Source organism: Numida meleagris, chromosome 1, assembly GCF_002078875.1.
Source record: "Numida meleagris isolate 19003 breed g44 Domestic line chromosome 1, NumMel1.0, whole genome shotgun sequence".
Classification (NCBI taxonomy): Eukaryota; Metazoa; Chordata; class Aves; order Galliformes; family Numididae; genus Numida; species Numida meleagris.
Genome location: NC_034409.1, coordinates 111,000,653 through 111,027,027, shown reverse-complemented (window position 1 = coordinate 111,027,027; position 26,375 = coordinate 111,000,653). Strand labels below are relative to the sequence as shown.

At 38.7% G+C, this 26,375-nt stretch overlaps 2 protein-coding genes across 4 annotated transcripts in view; both read right to left on the bottom strand.

The window, feature by feature from the left end:
• RPGR (retinitis pigmentosa GTPase regulator) overlaps positions 1 to 26,375 on the bottom strand; it is a 65,803-nt gene that overhangs the window by 11,876 nt on the left and 27,552 nt on the right. For all 3 annotated transcript variants that reach the window (XR_002441972.1, XM_021407784.1, XM_021407791.1), the window contains 6 exons: positions 18,503 to 18,658; positions 17,828 to 17,952; positions 15,915 to 16,097; positions 14,816 to 14,981; positions 13,421 to 13,524; positions 12,920 to 12,985 (listed from right to left, as the gene is read on the bottom strand). Coding sequence is in view for 2 of the 3 variants with exons in the window: in XM_021407784.1 (XP_021263459.1) it covers positions 12,920 to 12,985; positions 13,421 to 13,524; positions 14,816 to 14,981; positions 15,915 to 16,097; positions 17,828 to 17,952; positions 18,503 to 18,658 (800 nt within the window). In the remaining variant the exon portion in view is untranslated. The remainder of the gene's footprint in view (positions 1 to 12,919; positions 12,986 to 13,420; positions 13,525 to 14,815; positions 14,982 to 15,914; positions 16,098 to 17,827; positions 17,953 to 18,502; positions 18,659 to 26,375) is intronic.
• LOC110403958 (spore wall protein 2-like) lies at positions 7,893 to 12,913 on the bottom strand. Its single transcript, XM_021407771.1, has one exon. The coding sequence runs from the start codon at positions 11,838 to 11,840 to the stop codon at positions 9,522 to 9,524; it is 2,319 nt and encodes a 772-aa protein (XP_021263446.1). The 5' UTR covers positions 11,841 to 12,913; the 3' UTR covers positions 7,893 to 9,521.

Below are 26,375 nucleotides of genomic sequence, written 5' to 3'. Positions count from 1 at the left end.
CAGAACAAATTTTTATTATTTGTTTCCCAAGATTTGTCAGCATCTGAAATAGCTCAGATAGCTTTCATACACAGAACTCTACATTATTCCAGAAGTCTGTTTTATTTGGAGAACAAAAAATATAAATTTCCAAGGTGAAAAGAGGAAAAAAAAACCTCTACAGATACAGAATGATTTCTTAAGGTGTTTGTGAAGAATCACAAAACAAATTGGAAACTATTTACATCAAATATAAACTCTTATAAGCTATTTTACAAAAATAACCTTTAATCTTTATTCACTTACAAAAGGCATACCAAAATAAATCCTGAATGCTTAAGCAAAACAGAGGAAATATCATGAGCAATTTCAAATTAGAATATATTGTTATGACCTTAAAAACTCCTATGTTTGGAAGGTAATGTGCTACATAAAAAAAAAAATGAATTCTTAATGCTAAAAGACTTAAGAGGAAAACTAACTTGGGAATATTGGCCCACATGTGGATACAGTTTCTGCATATTTTCCAAATTCTCACAGAAAAAGTTTCTAGTACCTGGAACTGGTCATACAGCTCCCACTTACTTGCAAGTGAATTTGGACAGTCACTGGTTTCTGCTTTTACTGTGTCACACAGCTAGAGTACATTATACCTCTCCAAAATATTGTGCTTTTTGTTGGAATCCTGCCTTAATCATGCTGATTATTATTCATCACTTTTGTAAAAATATGGGCAAAGACAATTTCTTCACCAATAATACCACTGCATGCAGAAAGGTTTTATAGGTTTCTAATCTCCATACATTCCTGAAGAGGATGCCCCATGAGTCACTATTAAAGTTTCCACAGTCTGCAAGACTGAGTCTCTCCAGGGAGATTGACCATTTCAAAATACTCTGATGTAAAACCAATTTCTGTATAAGCATCAGCAATCTTTAAGCCCATCCTCATCTTGCAGCTTTTCCTGTATGGGTAGATTTTTTAAGGCACGCTCAACCTTGTAAGAAAAGTCCTACCAATTTCCATGTGCACTTCATGTCATGCCGGTATTTTTGAAGGCTATTGGAAGGCCTGCTCTAAAACAGAGCTTAACTTCTTTCTGTACGCTTTATATGGGACACATTTAGGTCTATTTTTTTTTCCCTGAGAAATCACAATGAAGTGTCCAATAAAACAGATTAAATTTTGCAGCAATACTGCTGCTGTGTTTCTAATTACAGGAGGCATTTTGTGCCTTGGCTAGACACTGGATAAAATGAAATTATTTTATACTCCCTTTTAAGAAATCCAGTTTCTGCTAGGGTGGCTTACAATCCCAAATTCGTGTTCGACTGGTGACTCTTGCTGAGTTTGCAGTTGAACAGCACATCACTGGTACAAAAGAAGTAGAAAATGTAACTCTTCAACACTACTGTGATCAGGTATACATGCAGATAAAAGCTTTGTTTAATATAAAATTCTAATTGGAGCTACCTTTGTTTAGCCCTCTCTCACACTCTCAATATGCAACCACAAATACTTTTCATTTCACGCAAACCACAAATGCAATTCTGTGTGAAAGGGGGGGGTACTTTACAAGTTATAAAGCTCTGAGCCCAGAACATTAAACTCGGGACATTCCATCAGACTGCCCTGCAACTGACCCATCATCCAGAGACAGAAAAAGCACAGTCCATGTCTGACGTTTCAGTGTTGGGACACTTAAGAAAGCCAGAATAATAAAGTCTACTTGATAACTCAGGACCTTGATAATAAACTATTTTCATAACTTAGTATGAGTTTTTGAGATAATTATATTAACATTTATTTAAATTATCACATCAGGAGGTTGCCAAGAAAAGAGGCAGTAGAAATAGCCATAAATCCTTAAAAAATACAGTCATTAAGTGTACTTCCTGTTTTTTTTGCAATAGAAAAAGCAGTGCAATTTTTTGAAGTCAAAGATATCTCATCAAAATGTTTTCACTATGCAAAAGCAAACCTCTCTGCATTAAAACATGTAGAAGTGTATTAAAATACTGTAACTCAATGAGTGCCTTCAGATCAAGAACACATTCAGAAATTAACAGATGACAACAGTACAGGTCTGCCATTTGTGCAAGCAAAATACTGATTCAGATGCTCACAGAACGCTACAGTATGAAATACTGCCATGTATCTCAACTGCACAGTCAGAAATGAGTTGAGAATTTGCCCTCATAATCAGCTACCACAAAACGTATTACAGTCTACAGATCTGACAACATTCCTTCATCCAAAGATTCTATTATTTTTGAACTTGATTTGGCTTCCCATAACACTCATTTTAAAATTAAAGACATACACAAAAGGTCATGTGAGTTCATAGTCAGACTGTGTTAAACAAAATCCTTTGCCTTTAATCTTTGCTTTTTCTTCTTCTTTTTTTTTTTCTTTTGTACTAGGAAGAGTATCTTAACCATGCTTTTGTCAAATGGCTAGATTTGTCCACACTGCAAATTGAATTTGCTACTCTGAGGAGATCAATAACATAGCCCTTTATGGAGAAAGGAAGCAAAAAGTTATCCTGGCTTGATGTCTTTCTGGGTAATAAAGACAGCAGTTGATGGGTTATAGAGGGGGGGTTCATTACGTAAAGTAACTGCATGACAAAATTTAGTGTTGATAAATGCAAAATACTGCACAGCATTACTTCATATACACAACAGCAGATCTTGTAAAATAACACCTTAACATTACAACTGAGAGTTCTAAGAAACACCATTACAATGCTCTGCAGTGGTCAAATTCAAGAGAACAGAAAAACAGGAAATAAGAAATAGGAGGTCAGTATGCTGCTGCATAAGTCCATGTTGCACTTGCATCTGGATTACTAACAAACTTGTGGTCTGCCATCCTAAGCCTGTAGTGAGATGAGCCTCAAGGATTAAAGAAGAACTTCAGTGTGATAAATCTTCAGCTACAGCAGAGATGAATTAAGGGAAACATGTCTACAAAATCATTGTGGAGGAATCTGCATGGCATCCTTTCCCCCTTGGTAACATGACCTGGATAACATCAGCTTGTAAAACAAGATTGTGCCTGTATACACACTGCGTAAGTTGCATACCAAAAAACTTGAGAAGTCATTTGCCCCCAGACTGAAAAAGACAAGAGGAAATTAACAATGTTCAAATATTCCTAAAATAAGCATTGGGTGGATTAAACGGTAACAAGAGACTCCTGAAAATCCAAAGAAAATCTACGTCAGCTTGAAAATAAGTATAAAAGCATGAACATCAAACTGAGTTTGACACTGCCACCAGCTCCCCCCCAGCACCAGGACTGAGAGAACAGTACGGACTGGCAGTATGGGCTGCAACTGGCAGTATGGCTGCAACAAGGAGACTCACACCTTGTAAGTGTGTATGTGATGTTATGGGGCGCATTCTCCAGGCACATAACTAGTGCCTGCTGTTAGAAGTGGTATGTGCATATGTAATATTGTGAACATGCTTGGGACTGTGGGGGAAAATTAAAATTTCTGAGATCTTCAGCAGAAGGGTGCTCAGAAATATGCAGATGCTTTTTAACATTTTATGAATGTCAGTACTGTTGTTACCTGCTGCATTACTGCTGCTGATCTTTGATCTTTAATGTGGAGTTCATTAATCACTGGTTAATAGTTATTAATAAGTCAGTAAACCACTTTGATTCTGACTTGATTTAAATCACAGAGTTGAACAGCTTTTTCCTGTGACAACCAAGAGGGAATAAATCATGAAGAGGCAACAAACTCTCTTTTTATTCTTTAATAAAGAGAAAACAGAGACAAAAAAGTATGTCAACAGTTTACGGGCGTTAGGCCCGATTCCGTGACGAAGGGGACGGGGGACCCACGGGCCCACGTCCTGGGAAAAGGGGAAAGGGGAAAAGGGTAGGGAGATGGCCCTGAGAGCAAAGAACAGCGGCAACAATCTGAGGAGAAACAAACTAATTTACTAAATAAGATAGCGGAATGCAAAACAACACACTATAATACAATATAATTACTATTTAAGCTGATAAATCTAATACAGAGAGAGAGAATGTCCCAAAATCAAGGTAGGCTTTACTCTACTACCGACGATAAGACCAGGCCGAACAGCCCCAGCTCTTTCAGTACGTCCTTGTAGGATAGCTGTTCCATTCCTTGGATCATTTTTGTGGCCCTCCTCTGGACACACTCCAACAGGTCCATGTCTCTCCTGTACTGAGGACTCCACATCTGGATGCAGTACTCCAGGTGAGGTCTCACCAGTGCAGAGAAGAGGGGCGGGATCACCTCCCTCGACCTGGAGGCCCCACTTCTTTGGATGCAGCCCAGGATACGGTTGGCTTTCTGGGCTGCAAAGGCACACTGCTGGCTCATGTTCAGCTTGCCATCCATCAGTATCCTCAGGTCTTTTTTGGCAGGGCTGCACTCAATCCTTTCATCCCCCAACTTGTATTGGTAGTAAGGGCTGCCTCTACCCAGGTGCAAGACCTTGCACTTGGATTTGTTCAACCTCATGAGGTTCACCTGGGCCCACTGCTCAAGCCTCTCTACATCGCTCTGGATGGCATCCTGTCCCTCTGGCATGTTGACCGCACACCACAGCTTGGTGTCATCAGCAAACTTGCTGAGGGTGCACTCGACCCACTATCAATGTCATTGATGAAGATATTAAAGTGTATCAGTCCTAGCACTGACCCAACCCCTGCAGGACAACACTCATCACTGACCTCCATCCAAACATTGAGCCATTGACCACCACTCTCTGGACTCGATCCTGCAGCCAGTTCTTCATCCACTGAACAGGCCACTCACCAGATCCATATCTTTCCAATTTGGAGAGAAGGATGTTGTGAGGTACCATGTCAAAGGCCTTACTGAAGTCCAGATAGATGACATCAGTTGCTCTTCCATTGTCCACTGATGCAGTCACACCATCACAGTCGGCCACTAGGTTGGTCAAGCAGGATTTGTCCTTGGTGAAGCCATGCTGATTCTCCCATATCACCTTCTTGTCTTCCATGTGCCTTAACACAGCTTCCAGGAGGATCTGCTCCATGATCTTTCCCGACACAGGAAAGACTGACAGGTCAGTAGTTCCCAGGGTCATCTGTTTCACCCTTCTTAAAAACTGGGTGTGACATTGCCTTTCTTCCAGTCACCAGAGACTTCTCTGATTGCCATGACTTTTCAAATATCATTGAGAGTGGCTTGTTGACTGTATCAGCCAATTCCCTCAGGACTCTGGGATGCATCTCATCGGGACCCATAGACTTGTGGATATTCAGGTTCCGCAGGTGGTCATGATTCTGATCTTCACTTAAAGCGGGAGGGACACTGCTTCTCCGACACTGCTTCTCCGATCCCCTCCTAACAAGCTGGGCCTTGGCTTTCCTGACCCATCCCTACACAGCCTAGCAGCTTCTTTATACTCTTCCCACAGTATCTATCCCTGTTTCCACTGCCTGTGCATTTTCTTCTTGCTCTTCAGTTTGACCAGCAGGTCTCAGTTCAGGCATGCTGGTCCCTTGCCTTCCCTTCCCGACTTGCTACACCTGGGGATGGAGAGCTCTTGCACCCTGAGGAAAGCTTCCTTAAAGATCTGCGAGCTCTGCTCTGCACCCTTACCCATGAGGACAGTTTCCCAGGGTATTTTGTTGAGCAACTTCCTGAAGAGCTGGAAGTTAGCTTTCCTAAAATTTAGCGTCCTAACTTTACTCTTCACCTGTCTCATGTCCCTCCAGAGCATGAACTCAACCACAGCATGGTCACTACAGCCCAGGCAGCCTCCAATCCTGATGTCACCGATCGGTTCATTTGTCCCAGTGAGCAAAAGGTCCAGTATTGCATCCTCCCTGGTGAGGCCTTCTAGTACTTGACTCAGGAATTTATCCTCAGTCATTCCACGAGCATCTTGGATTGTCTACAGCTTGCCATGCTATTTTTCCAGCAGATGTCTGGGTGGTTGAAGTCCCCCAGCAGCACGAGTGCTTGTGGTCGCAATGCCTCCTGTAGCTGGAGCAGAAGGCCTCACCAGCAGGCTCTGCTTGATAAGGTAGCCTGTAGCAGACAGCGATCACAAGGCTCCCTTTGCTGCCTCAGTCTCTGTCACCCACAGGCTTTTGACTTGTTCAAGACTGTTCTTAGAGACAGCTCTTCAAATCCTATTCCTTTTCTGATGTGGATAGCAACAACCCCTCCCCTCCTTCCTTGCCTGTCCCTTCAGAACAGCCTGTAGCCACCGATAGCCACACTCCCATCATGGGAATCATTCCAACAGGTTTCGGTGACAGCAACTATATCTTGACTTTTCTAGTAGCACCGTAGCTTTCAGATCCTTCTGTCTGTTTCCCAAGCTGCGTGCACTGGTGTAGAGGCACTTCAGCTGGGCAGCTGGTCTTGTCATCTTCTTAAAGAGTAACTCCTAATTCCTTTTAAGTATTTCCCTTGATTTTCCCCATTGCCTTCTATTGCCCCAGCAGTCACTGCCTCATCATCACAGGATTCAATATGTGCTGCAGTGTTGCCAGCACCCCTCAGGACAGCAGTTCAAGGCCCTTGCCAGTACCCTGTCCCTCTACTACAGCTATGCCATACCATAGCTTATCATGGGAAAGTTCACTATCCTCCTCATCCCTCTTCAGATCTAGTTTAAAGCCCTCCCAGTGAGCCTCACTAGCTTTTCCCCAAGGACCTTTCTCCCCCTTTGAGCACGGAGAAATATCACACAGTGAAGGAGTATTACACAGGAGAAGTATCACTACATTTGCTCTATTCTTGTTGTTTTCTCTTTTGCCAGGCATTCACAGATTGCAACTGATAGAAACAAGTTATTGGTGCCACCCAAACCTTTGGTCTGGGTAGTTATGTCTGTTGTTTTCTCTATTTCAGGATTTTTTTTTCTCTACTAAAAACTAGTTTGGGAGCGCTTCTGCCATGTTACTTAAGTACTGCACATAAATCTTTTTGTATCCCATAATAAAACCCAAGGACATACTGAATTTCCATAAAACCACAGCTACCAAGCTTTATAAATCAGTATGAGTCAAGCTAAACAAAATTCCACTCTAGTTAATGCTGCTGAAGTTCCAAATTCCCCCAAAGCTCAGAAACATTGGCATAGTGAACCATTTATGTAACAGTTCTGTGGAAAACCCTTAGAAGAACTGCAGAAAAGCTCTGCTTTTCCCCTACCACAGGAATGATCCACAAACCAATATAAAATCAATTTTAATTTCAATGATTTTCTTCCAGACAGAATAAAGAAGATGCCCACACCTGGCTTTTTTTAGACTCTTGTGAGACCTTGGGAAGCCTTATGCTATCAGTATTTGTTAAGCAAGAAACAACAAATAGTCCCCATTTGCCTAACAATTTAGATTAAAAGCTCTACCCAAACTATAAAGGACGATTCATTCCTATGTGGATCTGAAATCAGTGCCCTTGCATTTTTTTTTCCTCTCTCTTTCTTGGAAATATTGCTCATAACAAGAGAATATTCTTACAGCACAGCTTTCTTCCAAGGCTGAATTTCAGAATCACAAGTAAGCAGATTATCATATTCCAAGAAACACGATTTTAGGTCTATAAAAATACTTTCCAGTATTGCTCCAAGTTTAGTCACAGTAACATCCTAATCTTTCCTAAGAAAGATAAAATAACACAGTTTAACTCCACTTAGTTTTAGAAGTAAGCAATTTCACAGTACTTCAGTGATAAAGCAGTACTTCTGCAGAAGAACTAAAGACTCCATTATTAGAGTGAGCTGTCTTCTTGAGGAGCGCATTTAACTGTCAAAATATTCCCCTCTATCGGAATATCATTATACTTACCTTTTTCCATACTTACCCATCCATACCCACGTCAAGACAATGTATTCCAGAAAGTTATAAAGGTTGAAATTAATTTCACATGGGCAAAATACAGTCACTGGACTATTTTTATTATAGTTATTACATACAGCATGTAACTGAAATTGATCTTACCTTCAAACACGGTATATGGAAGGGGTGATGAAGGTAGGAAGGATTGAACTAAACTAGAATGCACTAGCAAAGCATTAATCTACCACAGCCTTCTTAGAAAATAAATTCTGGAGACATTGTGTCAAAGACAGTTTAATGTTAATATCTTACAACATTAAAAAATTTTCATAGTCTCAACATAAGTATTGATTCTGTTAACATTTTTATTGAGTGGCATTTACTCATTTTGGTTTCTTTCTTCTGTATCCATTTTAAATAAGGTTTAAATACCAATTCTTCCAGTGAATGTCAATACCGAGAGATATTTACAAAATTTCCTCAGACCATCCATTAGCATAGTACTTAACTAATAAAGCCGAATGACAAGAGTTTATATCCCTTCCTTTGCTGGTTCAGCCTCTAATAACAATAATGCAGTATTACAAAGACACAAAAATATCTTTCAAGATTTGTCTGTGTAGAAGTTTTAGCATACTTTCTCTTTAAAAAGTAATTTAGACTTCCATGCCACTTTTGCTACTATTCCATCTACTTTCTTGGTTTGTTACAGCATCTTCTTTCTGGAGATCATTGATGTGATCATTAGGAAGGAAGTAAAAACAGAAATCTCCTCTAGTGAGGAGAAGCTTAAGCTCTGATCCTGGAAACATATACATACTTCACACTGCAGCAAAATATAATCCCCTCCTTGAGAAGCTTAGAGTTAGGTGACTAATATAATCTAATCTTTTGCAGGCAGCTATTGAGTCTTTTCTGTATTGCATAGTATATGCAAGTAAATAATGTTTTACAGGTATATTTTCAAATTCTTAATTATGTCAAATCATGAAAAGTAACTGTCAAAAATTATCACTAAAGAGAATGCATTCTGACTATAATGCAATCTAGGCCAAATTCTGAGGCTCATGTTCAGCTTTTATGCACATAATTGCGTGCTGACACCAAAATTTGAAGTCAACCTTTAAGGCCTTTGGAAAAGCCCAGGCCACCTTTTGCCTAGGCTTACATTCCCATTTTCCTCTCATCTACTGACCCAAGTGTATTTGGCAACTTGTCCACTAATTTATTTGAACAAACATTTTACCTATATATGAACACAAGAAAAGTAGGGGGAATGGAGTGATACCAAAATTTTAAAATAGGTATCCTTTACGATTTACTGACATTCTTTTCATATAAGGCACATTAACAAGTAAGTTGCAACTAAAATTCATGTATTACCTCAAGAAATCTGATTCAGATGCAAAGAAGATTACACTGTTACAATGTATAATTCATGTTATCAGCATGAAGTTATAATTTCAGGCAAACACATTCTGCCTCCTTAGCAGTTCTTTTAAATCTGTGTCAAATATGATAAAGATGATTGTATAAATGATTGTATCAAAAAAGTATATGATTTATCTCATAAAAGCTTCTCAAATCCACGCATTTTCTTCAGTCTTTTTCAATAAATAGGCACTTAAAATATATGTATAACAAGTTTTTGGCTGCATTTAAAAATCAATTTGCCATAGTTTCAGATTTTCCTGAGTAGACTCAAGATGCATCTCCACTAGTCTATACTATTTTAGTGTTAAATAATGAGGCAGCACATTGTTCCAAAATTGTTCTGAATTATGCAAACCATTTGCCACATGCTGTTTTGACTTCATTTTTTGTTTGGAGCTGTTCAGTACAGCAGAACTTTCTGTCTTCCCTGGTTTCCCGGTTTTGCTTTTCTTTTGTGGAAGCTTATTATTAACAATTTTTCTTTCATCTTTTGTTTTTTCTTCTTCTTCCTCCCCTTCTTCTCCCTCTCCATCCTCCTCTTCTTCCTCCTGACCCTCATCTTCATCCTCTTCATCTCCCCCTTCTTCTACTTCCTCTACATCTTCCTCCTCTTCCTCTCCTTCCTCTTCTTCCTGTTCTTTTTCTTCTTCTTCTTCTCCCTCTCCCTCTTCCTCTTCTTGCTTTTCCCCTCTCTCTTCCTCCTCAGCTCCCTCTCCCTCTTCTTCTTCAGTTCCCTCTCCCTCTTCTTCTTCAGTTCCCTCTCCCTCTTCCTCCTCAATTTCTTCTTCCTCTTCTTCTGCTTCTTCTTTACTCTCTTCTTCTAGTTCTACTTCCTCTTCTTCCTCTCCTTTTCCCTCATCTTCTTCCATCTCTTCTCCCTCTTCTTCATCTTCTGCTTCTTCTTCTTCTTCTCCTTCCTCTTCTTCATTTCCTCCTTCCTCCTCTTCCTTGTTTTCATCTTCTTCACTCTTCTCCCCTTCTGTTTCTATCTCTGCTCCTTCCTCTGCCTCCTCCTCTTCTTCTCTTTGCTCTTCTATTTCATCCTCCCCCTCTTCTCCTTCCTCTTCTAATCCATCCTCCCTCATCTCCTTAGCCCTCTTATTTCTGTCTTCCTCTTTCCATTCTTCTTTGGATATCTCTTGTTCTTCCCTTCCTGACAAGGCTTCTTCTAACTCCTCCTCTTCACCATCTCCTTCAGTCTCCCTTTCTTTTTCTTCACTTTCCTTTCCATCTTCTCCTTCCTGTTCTGCTTCAATCTCTTTTTGTTCCTCCTCCTCCTCTATATTTTCACCTCCTTCCTCACTCTCATCTCTTCCTTCACTTTTATCCTGTTCCCCCTCTTCCTTTTCAGTTTGTTTCTCTTTTACATCCTCCTCCTCTTCTTCAATATCCTCTTTTTCTCCCTCACTCTGTATTTCTGCTTCCTCTATCAATCTGCCTTCTTCATCTCCTTGAGCTGTGACACATTTTTCATGACTCACTTCAACCTCTTCTGCATCCCCACTTTCACTATCTCTTTCAATTTGTGATTCATCTCTTTCATTTTCTTCATTATCTTTTCCCTCATCATCTTCATCTCTTTCAGCAGAAATGACTTTGTCTGTATCTTTTTCAACCTCAGCCTCTTCATCTTCCTCCCCTACTTCAACTTCACTGTCAACTGCTTCATTCAGTTGACATCCATTTTCTTTTTCACTTTCACCTTTTTCACTGTCTTCGCTCTCCTGTTCTTGATTAGATTCCTCATCATTTTTTGTTTCTAACTGTCTATCTTCATCAAATTTAGCTTCAGAGTATGTCTCATCCTCATTCATGCTTTTTATATCAATGGCTTCTATATACTCTTTCTCACTGTTTGTAGCTTGCACCTCTTCAATCTCACTGCCTTCTTTTTGTAAGTCCAGATCTTTTACATTTTCTGTTTTTATTGACTTCCGGATCTTTCTGTCTTCATAGCAGAACCCTTCTTTTTCCCTACTCTTAAGAACATGTTTTGCAAGACTATTACTACTTTCTTCACTTGAAGATGATGATGTAGATACAGCTATTTGTTTAAATAATGGGTCCTTTTTTTTAAACTCCCTCTGCTTTTCAGTACTTTGTTTCCCTCTTTCACACGAATTAGATTTTTCAGCAGCACTCTTTATTTTTTTTCCACTTTCTACTGCTTCTTGACTTCCTTGCTTTTTAACAAGATTGCATTCTTCTACAGTTAATGAACCAATCTGGGGCTGATCACTGGATGCAGATGGAAGTACGTCAATTTTAAGGGATTGCTTAGACCTAACAACTTTTAACTTTTTATCAGAATCATTTGTTTTTTCATTGGGAAAACAATAGGTTATTTCTTCCCTGATAATTTCAGGATTTTCTGAATATTCTTTTTCCCTTTTCACTAATTTGCATTTGTCCCTGCTAACGTGCTGAACACCACTTTTTGAAGTACTAACACTTTGTGTATGCTGAGATTTACCTTTCCTTGTATTTTTTTTGGCCACGGGCTTCCCTACAAAGGCACTACTTTTTTCTAAATCTGCATTTTGTCCTGGTGACTCCGAAAGTGAAGATTGCTTTTGTAAGGAACCAGAGTCTAATTCTGATCCTTTCTGCATGAAATCAAAATCAACATTTTCCAGCCCACCCTTACCATCTCTTTTCAGTTTCACATTTTTATTGTTCTTCTATTCCACATGAGAAGCAGAAAATTAAAAAGAAAGAAGGAAAGCATTAAGAACAAGCGACAACAAAAGAAAAAGACTACAGAAAAAAACTGAATGATAAAAGAAACAATTTATGTGGTGAGACTAAAAGATAGCATAAAAGGTGAAGTATTATAAATGAAATGGATTTAGAAGTATATGTATTAGAAGAACGCAACATGCTTTTGATGGCAAATGTACTGCCCTTTTTTCACTATTGAAGCACTCAAAGTGAATGCAACTCTGTAGCCATGATCACAACTAGAGTACGTGCAATGCGTGAAGGAGGCAGTGTGAACCGAGGTAAAAACTAAAGTTCTATTATACCTTCCTCCACTTGGGAAATCTTCTGATGCACTCACTGATATGCCTTTTCTAAAAGTTTTGAAAATCTGTTGACCTTCTGCTTTAAAATTTGCATTTACTTAGAATTCTTCAAAACTTTTTTTTTAATATATACAATGAAATGATAATGAAATATACCAAAATGCTGAAAGACTGGTATAATTTTAGAAGTGAAACAGGATACTAATTTAAAAGTATTTCAATTTTATAATTAAGACCAATATTATTGCTCCCTTAAAAATACTCAATGGCAATTTTCTGTAAAATCTTTACTTACACTGTGTCCCAAAAGTCAATTAAAATATTTTGCTATCAATTGAACAGCAGACATATATGTTACTACCATAAATTATAAAGTGCTTATGATAGTTTCCTGTTCCTTAGATTGGCAGACTATTATACTCTCTCATCTCAGCCAATGCTGGCAATGAAAGTTCTATGTGCCTGTACAAATCCTCTCTGGCTTCAGTTAGCTTCTCAGAATTTTACTTCAAGGAAAATCCAAACATTAGCAAGAGGGGGCCTATAAAATTTGTTTAGTGTTTGTTAAAACTCAAAGCAAAACAATGAAGTTCATGGGTCATACAAGAATTACAGCTCTTTTAAACATCAGTGTAAGTGTATGCATATATAATTAGTTACAGTACCTTTTGTTTTTGAATTGGTGATAATTTTAAGGACAGGTCACTGGAATTCGATCTCATCACATGTGTCTGCAAAGAATGAGACCTCCGTTAAAGAATGAATATAACAAGCTATGAAAGGCTGCTTAATGACATAATTTCAATGTTTTGAAAATACTTTTTCACTGGAGAACCTAAAAATATTTTTCAAGCCACACAATACCTATTAAATTGCTAGTTAAATAAATTATATATGCTACTGTTTTCATATAGTAACCTAAAACTTCACATTATTTCAACAGAAAAGACAAGGGATAACATTTTGAAAGGTTTCTCTGTATCCTCACCAGTGTCAAGAAATGCATGTTCATTTACACATTTATACATTATATCAATACTTATTTATGTCAAATATGAAGTTTAGGGCTAGGTAAACATTCTATACTAGAACCTGAAACAAAGCTGCTTTGTTCTCCCCCTGCACAAGAACAATAGAGTCATAGATTCCTTAATAGAACATATTACCATATTTAGGATGTCAGCTGTATCTCCAAGATTTCTGTCATTATTTTCAGTATCTGAATCTTCTGCAGAGCCTTCACTGGGTTCATCTTTTTGATGCTTCTTTTCTATAAGGTAAATGTAAACACTAAACATCTAAGCAAATGATATATACCAAGCAGCGTACCTCACTCTTGCGAAAGAGAGATTATATCATCTCTATTTTACTGACATCAGGCTGCAGTATGGAGATTCCTCATTCTGCCAGTCTAAAACACAGCAAAAACACTTCCACCTCATTTTGAGCAGTATCAAAATTAGAGGCAGCTCAACAATCTAGCATCAGTGTACTATTAATATCTGATAATTTTTGCAGGCTTTTGAAGCACAAATGTTACATGGGACAAAACTTTTTTTGACTTTTTTTTTTATAATCTCTTTAATACTAGTGGACCAATTTGACTAAATTATCCGCAGTCATGTTATCTACTTTGCATATTACCTGTGTAATGGATGGAGACACTGAATTTAGTAACTCCAATGCAGCATCATAAAAACGTGCCTACAAATTTTCAAGTTCACGTCAAGTTCATTAGGTTTCATGTGGTACAAACCCTGAGTTTTCAGATCTCAGAACACTCTAAAGGCAATTCAATTTTCACCATAATGCTTAACCTGGAACCAACATGGACATACTAGCAGCTCTACAAATAATCATCTTAATTCTAGCTGAATTAATAACTTTCAAATTGAATTTGACTGTCCAATGAATCTGAACTAACTCTGGACTTCGGCATTCCTCCTTCCAGGAAATCACACATGGTATGGAACTCAGATAAGTACGAAACTGTACCAGAGAACATGTGCACAAGTCCAGACCATTATCACTGTTGTCCAGATTTTGGCATGAGATAGGATACTACGAATCCTGATTATCTTAGATATCAGTGAGTGAACAAGTACTTTTGCATTTCCAAAGGAAGAAGAAAGCTCCTATAGGAATTAGGAAATCTCTTTTCTTACCTAAGGTCTCCATTAGGCATTCCCAAGTCTTTAAGATTTGGTTTCCTAATCACTTTTTCTCTGTAACTCTTTTTCTTAATGAAAACCAAGAAAGTGGTTACTGATTTCACAGTTGTATTTCTACAGGATTGAGAAACTTAAGTATAATTTAGCCATTGTTTTTCTTTCAATCAAACCTCCTCTAAATCTTTAAGCATGCTTTCCAAACGTGAACCAAGTTTAGGCTATTTCTTTTATGTACTTCTCAACTTTTATGTTCGTATTCTGACACATGCCCATGAGTTAAGGCTGATCCAGATCCTTCTTATGTGTTCCAACTGAGCATTCATTTATGCTTAAGCAAAGCCAAACTACATAATTCTCAGAAAATAACTGCAAAATATGGGGGCAAGTCACCTTCTTCATGATGGCTCTCCTTCACAGGCTCAGGCTTAGGAACATCTGTTGTAGAAAAACATATTGGGCTAGTGTTGCTAGTCACATGCAGTGAGGATTTTAAGAAATGTTCTCCCAGTGGAGGCAGAGTTCGTGCCATTCGAATAAACTGTTCTGGTGACCGTTCCTTTACAAAATTAAAAAACATACTGAGAAAATTCTGAGAGTAAGGCTAGAAAAATTAAACATAAGTAACCTCCTATACTTGACAGTGGTGCTTTCCTTTGGTTGATGATACAACACTGTAACTTTGTATAAACTATGTAACAAGTATACACCAGATTTCTTGACCATTTTGATTATTTGTAGTCCTAAAAACTGGAGAGGTATATAACGGGACATTTCAAAGGATTTTACAGAATAATTTTAAGCAGTCTTAAAATACAGACAAAGAAGAAAAAGAATTATGATTTTTATTTTAAATAAAAATACTTCTTTCCTAAATACCATTGAGGTACTTAATCTACAGCATCACTGCATTTTCTTGGAATATAGGAGCGGTGGAATTAGTTTTTAGACAGGAAGGTGAGATGACCCATCTCACTATGCTGCTCAAGGAAATCACATGTAATGTGTAACTGAAAATAAAGCAGAAGAAACTACTATTTTAAGATGCAACAGGATCTTAAGATGATTTTAGGATGATCATGAAACATTCCCCTTCGAAAATTTGTAGTATTAACTACAAACTTGCTCAAGCTATTCAAGGCTTCAGAGGTTCTTTTTTATCTATTTATTTATTTTTACATTTCTAAGATATTTTGAAAAACACAAAGGAATAGATGGTATTTTAAAACAAAGAAAAACACAAAACCAATTTCAGCCTTTTTCATACATACAAACAACTAAAATCTGGCCAATACCTATCCTTTTACTTGCATCAGTTTTGGGAAGAGGGTGCATATTCATTCCTCTTTTTACAAATTAACGTTATACACTTATTTCAATGAGATATATTTATGTGAGTATTTGCTATCACATCAGTTTGAAAAGTAATAGTTTGAAAAGTGATTTTGTTTTCTGTAAAAATTATGGCAACTCTCAACAGCTCTGAATTTACCCTCTCTCGACGTCGTATTCGTGCTGATGTTAGTTGTAACGTGTTTGTTACTAGTGAATCTCCACTCATTTTAGAGACAGTAGAAATCAAACGGCTCTCATATAAATCTTCTAAGAGTATTTCTTCAGATTCTTTTGGTCTTGGAGTAGCAAAAACCAGCATGTGACAACCACCGCATGCAACCTACAGCACAAAACAAAGTTCAGATTATTTCATTTGCAAGTATTAACACAATGATCTCATTTTCTTACAATCATCGCCAGTTATGTAGATTACAAGAAAACAGAATCAAAAGTAAGAGATGTTATTTCAAATCTAGTTTCTACTGACTTTCAATAAAAGTACATAATTACTATTATTAATGACTAATGATGTATGTTCATTTCTTCTTACTTAAATAAAATTTATTTGCATTCAACAAAACATAAGATAAGGCTAGGAAACTATTGAAACAGAAGAAAGCAAAGCAATTTCCACTGGGACCGGTGCTCTTCAACATCTTCATCAATGACATAGACGATATCATCGAGTGCATCCTCAGCAAGTTTGCAGATGACACCAAGCTGAGTGGTGCAGTCGATACATTGGAGGGAAGGGAAGCCATCCAGAGGGACCTGGACAGGCTGGACAAGTGGGCCCACAAGAACCTAATGAGATTCAACAAGGCCAAATGCAAGGTGCTGCACTTGGGCCAGAGCAATCCCAGGTATTTATACAAACTGGGGCAAGAACTCCTTGAGAGCAGCCCTGCAGAGAGGGACTTGGGGGTCTTGGTGGACGAGAAGTTGGACATAAGCCAGCAGTGTGTGCTGGCAGCCCAGAAGGCTAACTGTGTTCTGGGCTGCATTAAAAGAGGAGTGGTCAGCAGGGAGAGGGAGGTGACTGTCCCCCTCTACTCGGCTCTTGTGAGGCCCCATCTGGAGTACTGGGTCCAGGCCTGGGGCACCCAGCACAAGAAAGATACAGAGCTCTTGGAACGGGTCCAGAAGAGGGCAACTAAGATGATCAGAGGGCTGGAGCACCTCTCCTACAAAGAAAGGTTGAGGGAACTGGGCTTATTTAGCTTGGAGAAGAGAAGGCTCCAGGGAGACCTCATTGTGGCCTTCCAATACTTGAAGGGAGCATATAAACAGGAGGGGGAACGACTGTTTACAAGGGTGGACAGTGATAGGGCAAGGGGAAATGGTTTTAAACTAAGACAGGGGAGGTTTAGGTTGGATATTAGGAGGAAGTTTTTCACACAGAGAGTGGTGACGCACTGGAACAGGTTGCCCGAAGAGGTTGTGGATGCCCCATCCCTGGAGGCATTTCTCAAAGGAAGGCTGGATGTGGCTCTGGGCAGCCTGGTCAAGTGGTTGGCAACCCTGTTCACAGCAGGGGGGTTGAAACTAGATGATCATTATGGCCCTTTTCAACTCAGGCCATTCTATGATTCTCTCATTTTCAAACAATTGTAGCAAATTATTTTGCTTCAAGTCAAATGTGAGCAACAGATAACTACAGTGACATCCAGAGCAAATTGTTGCCCAGGACCACATCCACACAGCTTTTGAAAATCTCCAAGAAAGAGACTCCACAACATCTCTGAGCATCCTGTGCCAGTGTTCTGTTAACAACACAGCACAGAATTGTTTCCCAATCCTCAGATGGAGCCTCCTTGTGTTTCAGCTTGTGCCCATTACTTGTTGTTATGCAACTGGGCACCACCTGATGGTCTGGTTCCTTCTTTGCACCTTCCTTTCAGGTATTTATAGGCATTGATAAGATTACCTCCACGCCTTCACTTCTCTAGGCTGAATACTAATTAAATGTTGTAGGAAAAAACATTTTATAATTAGATTTCAGTTCTCATTAATAATATTCTGTAAGAATATAAACATTTGGATGTCTGTGAAGCACGTAAAAAGTTTTACCAAAAGGACTGTGAAACTCAAAAAATTAGAACATAGAGCAGGATCAAATTGATTTGCAAAATTCTCTTCTCCAAGGCCTAACTTTCCGTGTCTCCCATCTCCAAAAGTAAACATGAGGCCATTCTCTGTATATGGAAAAAAAAGGATGTTATTAATAACAGAGATTCAATAGAAAAACAGGACAAAAACATTACAAAGTAACAGGTCATGCAAGCAAGGAATCTTTCTCTCCCAAAAGCAAAAACTGAACAATTATTTTTAGATTCTCAACAGATGAATATACTCTAAAAGTATGTATACTTTCAGACAAAGGACTGTCTAAGATTAGAGTCAGTCTAGACAATTTTGAAAAAAAAAAAAGAAACAGTAACATCGAATCTGTGCAGGAAAACAAAGGCTTCTAAACAAGACTACTTGTTAACAAGACATGTTTCTGAGGACACAATTCCCCAGGAGATATCATATACAGAACTATGTAGAAATTCCTAGAACTGAATCTGGCTTTGTCACTAACTTACTTAAACGTTATAGAACTAATAAGTTTGCATATGCCTTCTTCTACTCTTCGTTTTATAACATATACTTCAAACATACATTTTATAATATATATGTCAAAAATACTTCGACAGTATAGAGAAACTAAGAGCGCATTTCAGAATTTTTTCACTTACATACCTGCTATTACAGCAGTGTGATTTTCCCCACATGTAATGTTATGTATTTTACGTTTCCTCAAGTGTTTCACAGACTTTGGTACCGAAGTTTCAAAAAGTAAAGTGCCATGTCCCAGCTGCCCATACTGTCCAAGTCCAAACGTATACACATCTGTCTCTGAAAATGTATGGGCAAAGTTAACAGCAAATAAGCCACTATTTATATAATAACCCATTTTTATTAGCCAAATGGAAGCCAAAAGACATCAGCATCAAAAAGCACTGTTTCATCAATTTAAAAATTAAAAAAAAATCAATTAATTAAAAAAAAAAGCAATGAAGCCCCAAAATATACACAGAATTCTGAATGGTTCAATATGTAATAATTCTAACGTAACTGTAAAACAATCTACAGATTTCACGTGCACAAGATATCAGCTAACACAAAATATTATCAGGCTTTTATGAACCACAGCTAACTCATTACTACAGTGTTTACATATATATGCATTTTCAAGCCTCATCTTAATTTCTTGTTACCTTCGTGTATACTGCATGACTCCAAATTTAATAGACCTCTTTAAACTACAACTAATTGGTGTGGAAGATCCTGGAACAGGAACGGAACAGGTTTTGGTATTCTCTTTCTGTATCAAATCAACCCTGCCCTAAACACAAAGAACACTATAACTGTGTTAGCTTGTTACAGAATAATAAACTTTCCACATTTTTTTTCCATTCAATGGATTGTCTTTGTCAGTAAAAAGAATGTGGTGTTCTACGAGGCATCAAAGATTCTTGGTGTGTCCATCCTTGGCAATCCATCACAACAGGGGAAGACTGTGAAGCTTAGAAATCTTAGTGAGGTCATGATTGAAAAGAAAAATTCAAAGACTAACTATTTTTGGAAAAAGACATATTCTTGGAATTTTATTCCCTCTTCTTTTTTTCCCTGCAATTAGGCAACAGAGGAAAAGCTAAAAAAGTACTGCTTAAAACTTGCAAAAATTTCAGGAAAATCTATGAAAGACTGGGAAGGACAAAAGTATTCTATCTCAAGCAAAAAAAAACAAAAACAGAAAAGAAAATAAAAAAAACTGAGATCTGGGAGCAATATATCATTATGCCATTAACATGGTGTAGAACAGTCATCAGGTCAAAAATCTCAGTATCTTCAAGACAGGAACAAGCATTCAAAGCTGAATGTGTGGAACAACAATTTGAAGGAGAATCTTTGCTTTTTAAGTACTTCCATGCATCAAGGAAACAAGGTCACTGGTCCTGCTATGCTGGACCTTGTCCTCACCAACGAGGAGGGGCTGATGAACAACATGAAGTTCAAGGGCAACCTTGGATGCAATGATCACAAAATGGTGGAGTTCAAGATCCTTAGGGGGTCAAAGAGGGTGTGCAGCAAGCTTGCTACTCTGGACTTCAGGAGAGCAGACTTTGACCTCTTCAGGCAACTGCTTGGCAGTGTGACATGGAGGGAAGAGGGGCCCAAGAAAACTGGTCAGTTTTCAAGGACCATCTCCTCCACACCCAGAAGAAGCGCATCCTGAGAAAGAGGTAGGCAGGCAAGAATGCCAGGAAGCCTCTGTGGATCACCAAGGAGCTCCTGGACCTACTTTCATGCAAAGAAAGTCTACGGGAAGTGGAAGCAAGAACGGGTTATCTGGAAGGACTACAAAGATGTTGTCTGAGCAGCCAGGGATCAGGTTAGGAAAGCTAAAACCCAGGCAGAATTAAATCTAGCCAGAAACACAAAGGGGAACAAGAAGAAATTCTACAGATAAATCAGTGATAAAAGGAAGACCAGGGACTTGTACAAAGTGTTTCACACTGTTCTGCATGACACCCTGGTTGCCAAACTGGAAAAAAATGGATGGACCACTTGTTGGATAAGGAATTGGCTGGATGGTCACACTCAGAGAGTTGCAGTCAACAGCTCAATGACTAAGTGGAGACTGGTGATGAGTGGCGTTCCTCACTGATCAGTGCTGGGACCGGTGTTATTTAACACCTTTGTAGGCTACATGGACAGTGGGATTGAGCGCACCCTCAGCAAATTTGCAGACAACACTAAGCTGAGTGGTGCAGCTGACACACTAGAGGGAAGGGATGCCATCCAGAGGGACCTGGACAGGCTTGAGAGGTGGGCCCCTGCAAACCTCATGAATTTCAACAAGGCAAAGTGCAAGGTCGGGGCAATTCCAAGCACAGACACAAGCTGAGTGCAGAACGGCTTGAGAGCAGCCCTGAGGAGAAGGATTTTGGGGTGCTGGTTGATGAAAGACTCAACATGAGCTAGCAACGTCCACTTGCTGCCCAGAAGGCCAATCATATCCTGGGTTGCATCAAAAAAGCACGATAAGCAGGTCAAGGGAGGTGATTCTGCCCCTCTATTCTGCTCTCATGAGATCTCACCTGGAGTACTGCGTCAAGTTCTGGGGCCCCTCAACACAAGAAGAACATGGAGTTGTTGTCCAGAGGAGGGCCATGAAGATGATCACAGGGCTAGAGCACCTCCCCTATGAGGACAGGCTGAGAGAGTTGGGGTTCTTCAGCCTGGAGAAGCGAAGGCTCCGGAGGGATGCTATACTAGTCTTCCAGTATCTGAAGGGGGCCTACAGAAAAGCTGGGGAAGGACTTTTCAGAAGGGTGTATAGCGATAGGACGAGATGAAATGGCTTTAAACCAGAAGAGTGTAGATTTAGACTAGATATTAAGAAGAAATTCTTTACTGTGAGGGTGGTGAGACACTGAACAGGTTGCCCAGCAAAGTTGTGAATTCCCCCTCCCTGGAGGTGTCCAAGGCCAGGCTGGATGGGCCTTTTGAGCAACCTGGTCTAGAGGGAGGTGTCCATGCCTATAGCAAAGGGGTTGGAACTAGATGATGTTAAAGACCCTTCCAACCCAAACCATTCTATGATTCTATTAACAGCCAAGTAAATTCAGTGCCACAAAAGTAATTCACTCTGTGTGACTCTTCTGTTGTTTCTCTTGGAACAGCCACAAACTGGAGAAATATTAAAAACAAACTATGTCACCATTCCCTCAGACTAATCTTTCACTACTGTCAGGGAAAGAGAAAGCAGAGAATGGATCAGATTTCATATTATTACCATAGAAGCACATTTTTTAATTCAATTTCAAAAGCATCATTACTTAATACTATAACAGGAAATATAGAAGTTTTCTTTCTAGAAACGAGTTTGCCATTTCTGCCTCTTTCAAAGTTGTTCCAATTGAAGATGTCATGAATTTACAGTATAAAAAAGAATATGGTCTCACACTTTTTTAGACTGGAAATGCAAAATACTTACTAAAGTCATTTATCTACTAAATGTAATAGTAAAGCTCCCTCTACTGGAAATATCAGTACAAGAAGGCAACATCAGAAGGAATCTTTAAAAAGTAAAATAATGTATTAGACTCTTTCTATGACATTTAGACATTCTGAATAAGAATCAATAGATGACTCCTGAAAGGTAGTTCACTCTAAGTGAACTGAAGAATTCTTAGCCTCATTTTAGTAAACAGCTTTCTCAGGTTGGCTGATTCCGTAAACTTTATTTAAGAGTATAATTTGTCTTAACACTTCTTTGAAAAGCAGAAGATCTTGTCATTTTCAAATTATCCAGCTCCATCTGATTAACATTATTATTTTGAATGAAGTTAGAGTTGTTTCATATAATCTTTAATCCTAGATTGCAATGTTTTTCATAAAAAATATCTAGTCCTCTAAAGATATTTATGTTTAGAGAGATGTTAACTTTAAAAGTACAGGAACTATTTTCTTTCCCCTGTTGCTACTGACAATGAGAACAGAGCAATTCAAAACCAACTTATGATGCCTTTATAAGATGAATGAATTTTTCTTCTGCTTCTGTGCACCATGGATACCTACATTTTGCTCCTAAAATTTCTTATTAGTCAATTATCAAAGTATAGAAAGACAAAAACATTACAGCATTCTTAAACGAGGCCAAACCTCAGTAATAACCACACTTAGCAGAAATGGGGATAAAAAGAAGCCTATTGCAAAGCAATCTCAAAGACTTTGTGACAGAAAGACAGAGGTGAACTTTATTCTGAGCTTGATTTTGCAAATAAATTTGCCAACAAAATGAATCCAAAAAGGGATACAGTTGCATTGTTGCCTTCCTCCTGTCCTCAGTCTTAATAATGATATGGTTAGATGAAACAAGTGGAACATGCTGCCACCAAAAGGGCAGATGTCATTTCTCCATTCTCTCTCTTAAATCCTTGCTTGCATCGTCTCTGCTATTCACCTGGCTGCATGGAAAGCCAGCTCAGCTCAGTAAGCCAGGTTTGTTTTGTTTTGCTTTTTAACTGATACGGTTTCCTGTGGAATGGTGAAGACAGTACAAGCGTGATACAAGGAGATGGGAAAGACACATTACTACAGCAGCATGAGGGAAGATCTCTTCCTCCATGGTTCAGTGAACTATGAGGATGGCTCAGCCATACTAACAGCACCCAGAGGAAAGAAAGTGCAAGTCCTTGGCCTCTTGAACACTGGGACTGCTTCTCCTTCACTTTGAATATTTTCTTTTTGGAAGAGCAGGGATATTTCCAATTAACTGTCTTTGAAAGGGTTTTGTCCACCTTTACAGACATCCTCTGGAGTACAATCTTTAATCTCAGTGACAGTTGTCACTATAAATGAAATATCCCTAAGCAAGAATATAGTTTTCAGATTTTTTTAACACAGGCTATTTTACTGAAAGAACTGAGGGAGCACCAAGAATCTTTTTTTCAGATCCATGCATTCCTAGTTACATATTTAAGGCTACATACAAAGTGAAAAATCTTGAGGAGAATAACAGAAACAGACAGATATGCCCACAGATCTCCATATAGCTTCATTTCACTTGAACATTATCTTGTCAATAACCTATTCAGCTATACTGTAACTTTAGTTTTGAACATCTTCTGCTGAAAAATGTTACTTTAAAAATCAACTGTTGACGTAATACTCAGTTTTACCACAGCTAGTAATAGGATTTGGGGATTTCAGTATAAATAGTATACAGACTAAAGAATGGTTTGAAAAATCTAGATAATCCTATACGGTTTGAACAGTCTCTCAGTTCTATCACAAAAAGAGGGAGCTGTTTCCCCCTTTTATTCTCTTTCAAAAGGTTATCTTGACTTCCTTTTCTTTTTAAAAGACCTAGAGACAGAATATGAAAAATCCAACATTTTACATGTTAACACACTAATGTGCTGTACTGTAATGTCAAATGATCTATTCTTGAAGGACTACTCCACATCTTCCTTTGAAGAGACATCTTTGCTTTCCCACCTTTCAGAGAATAAAAGGAGGTAATATATCCTTTTATAGAGAGGATTATTCACAAAGGATCTGTCATCATCTGAAAAAAAAAAAAAAAGGAGGGCAGGGGGGAGATGTTAAGGCCACTCCCAATCATCTGTTTCTTCTTCTCCCACTTCTAGATTCAAAAGATGTTTTTATTCTAACTTCTTAAAAGCTTTAATGAAAAAGTACACAATTTGGGATTGCTGCTCTCAGATTTCTTTTGAAAGTGATGATACCAAAAGCTTTCATTTTCAGTAGGAATCTTTTGCAAGAATCCTGGATGAGAAGTTTTTTTAGTCTCTGAGTGAAAGAAGTCATCTGGGATGAGGGTATGATCTTGAACTGACTGACAGACTGTCATGAAATGAGTAAGTTTGTCCTGTGATAAAGACAGGGAGCTTTTGCAGCAACTGAATTTTTAACTGTTATTCCCTTTATTCCCTATACCAAATACAAATATTAAAGTCAGAAGTAACAATAAGAGTTGTAGAGATGATGGTTTCCAATATCGTATTCAAAATTTCTAAAATGTATGTTTTTTAAAGTTTGCTGGTTTTTTTTGTTTTTTTTTTTCCTTATTATGGCTATCAGCAATGGCAATCTTTTATTTATTCTCCGGAAAAAAAAAAAAGTTTCACATTTTGTAATTTCAGACCAAAGAATGAATTATTTTCATATTTACGTTCTGCCATTTACACTGATACACTGCTGGAAGGATTTCCAACAGTAGTTTGATCAAATAATCCATATAACAATGGTTCTTACTATACAAAATTACCAATAAAGTAGATATGACAGTCATAAGAAAGAAATCAAATGAAGTGCTTTGGAACAGACTAATTATGTATGACAGTCAGGAAGGAACTTGTCTCACACTCAGTAAGATAATTGGATTATGCTTTCTTCTAATTTGATAGACCCTAAGTAGGACTGATGACAAGAAATGAACCAGGATGTACAACAGTTTCTACATATGCTATTTTCTCCTATTTCATTCCTATGTCAAATGAGACAAATGAAATGGAGAAATACACAATAGCCAGTCACTTCTGTTATTTAAGAGTAAAATAACACAGCCTGAAAAACTGGAAAGACTGCAAAAAGATGCAAATTGTATCAGCACAATGTTACTAAAAAGCCAAACAGTATCTATTTTCACAAGATACGTGAAATTCAGAATTTCTTCAAAATTGTACTAGTTTACAAATTTACTAATTTAAGAAACTGAGCTTAAAAGAGAAATAAATGTTTCCAGTCCTCTTTGAACTTATATCCTTCATCAGAACTCTGAATATGTGGTCATGGTCATGCCACTTCATCTTGGGATGCAACACACACTTCAGTACTTATTCAAAGTTATGTTTCTGATGCCACACCTATAATGCTACTCTCATTTTTTAAATCAAGGAATCATAAAATAACCCAAGTTGGAAGGGTCCCACAAGGATCATAGAGTCCAGCTCCTGGCTTCACAAAGGTCAACCCAAAATCAGACTCTACATCTGAGAGTGCTGTCCAGATGCTCTTTGATCTCCAGCACTCGGGGCCATGCCCACTGCCCTGAGCAGCCTGTCCCATGCCCACCACCCTCTGGTGCAGACCCTTTCCCTAACCCCAGCTGCCCCTCCCCTGACACAGCTCCATGCCGTTTCCTCAGGCCCTGTCGCTGTCACAGAGAGCAGAGCTCAGCGCTGCCCCTCCGCTCCCTGTGAGGAGCTGCAGCCGCCATGAGGCCTCCCCTCAGCTCCTCTGCTCTGGGCTGAGCAAACTGAGGGACCTCAGCCGCTCCTCATACACCTTACCCTCTTGACCCTTCCCCATCTTTGTAGCCCTCCTTTTGATGCTCACTCATAGTTTTATGTCTGTATATGTGGCACTCAGCGCTGCACACAATGCTCAAGGTGAAACCACACCAGCACAGAGCAGATTGGGACAACCCCTCCCCTGTCCAGCCGTCACTGCTGGCTCTGCTGCACCCCCGGGTATGGTTGGCCCTTCCGGATGCAAGGGTACACTGCTGACCTCAAATCCAACTTGCCATCAATCAAAAATCCCAGATCCCTTTCCACAGGACTACTCTCCAGCCTCTCATCTGCCAGTCTTTACACAGAACAAGGGTTACTTCATCCCATGTGCAGAATCTGGCACTTGCTCAGCCTAGCTAGCTGTATTCCGAACATTTTCTCCAGAACAATACTATGAGAGATAATATTGAAAGCTTTGCTGAAATTCAAAAAGATTACACCTGCTGGCTTTCCTTGGCCAGCTAGGTGCATAACTTTGTCATAAAGGAAATTAAGTTTGTTAAACAGGATTTTCTGTTCGTGAACCTGTGCTGGCTATTACCAATGACTGCGTTGTCTTTCAAGTGTTTTTTAGTAACTCTCAGAATAATCTTCTCCATAATTTTACTAGGCACTGAATAATAATGGCAGAATTACATTAAAAATTCTCTATCTGACCTTTCACTCCTAACGCAACAACTATCAATCTTTAGGCATACATATTTTGTCATATTTTGTTTTCTTCTTCTCTTGACTCAAATGGA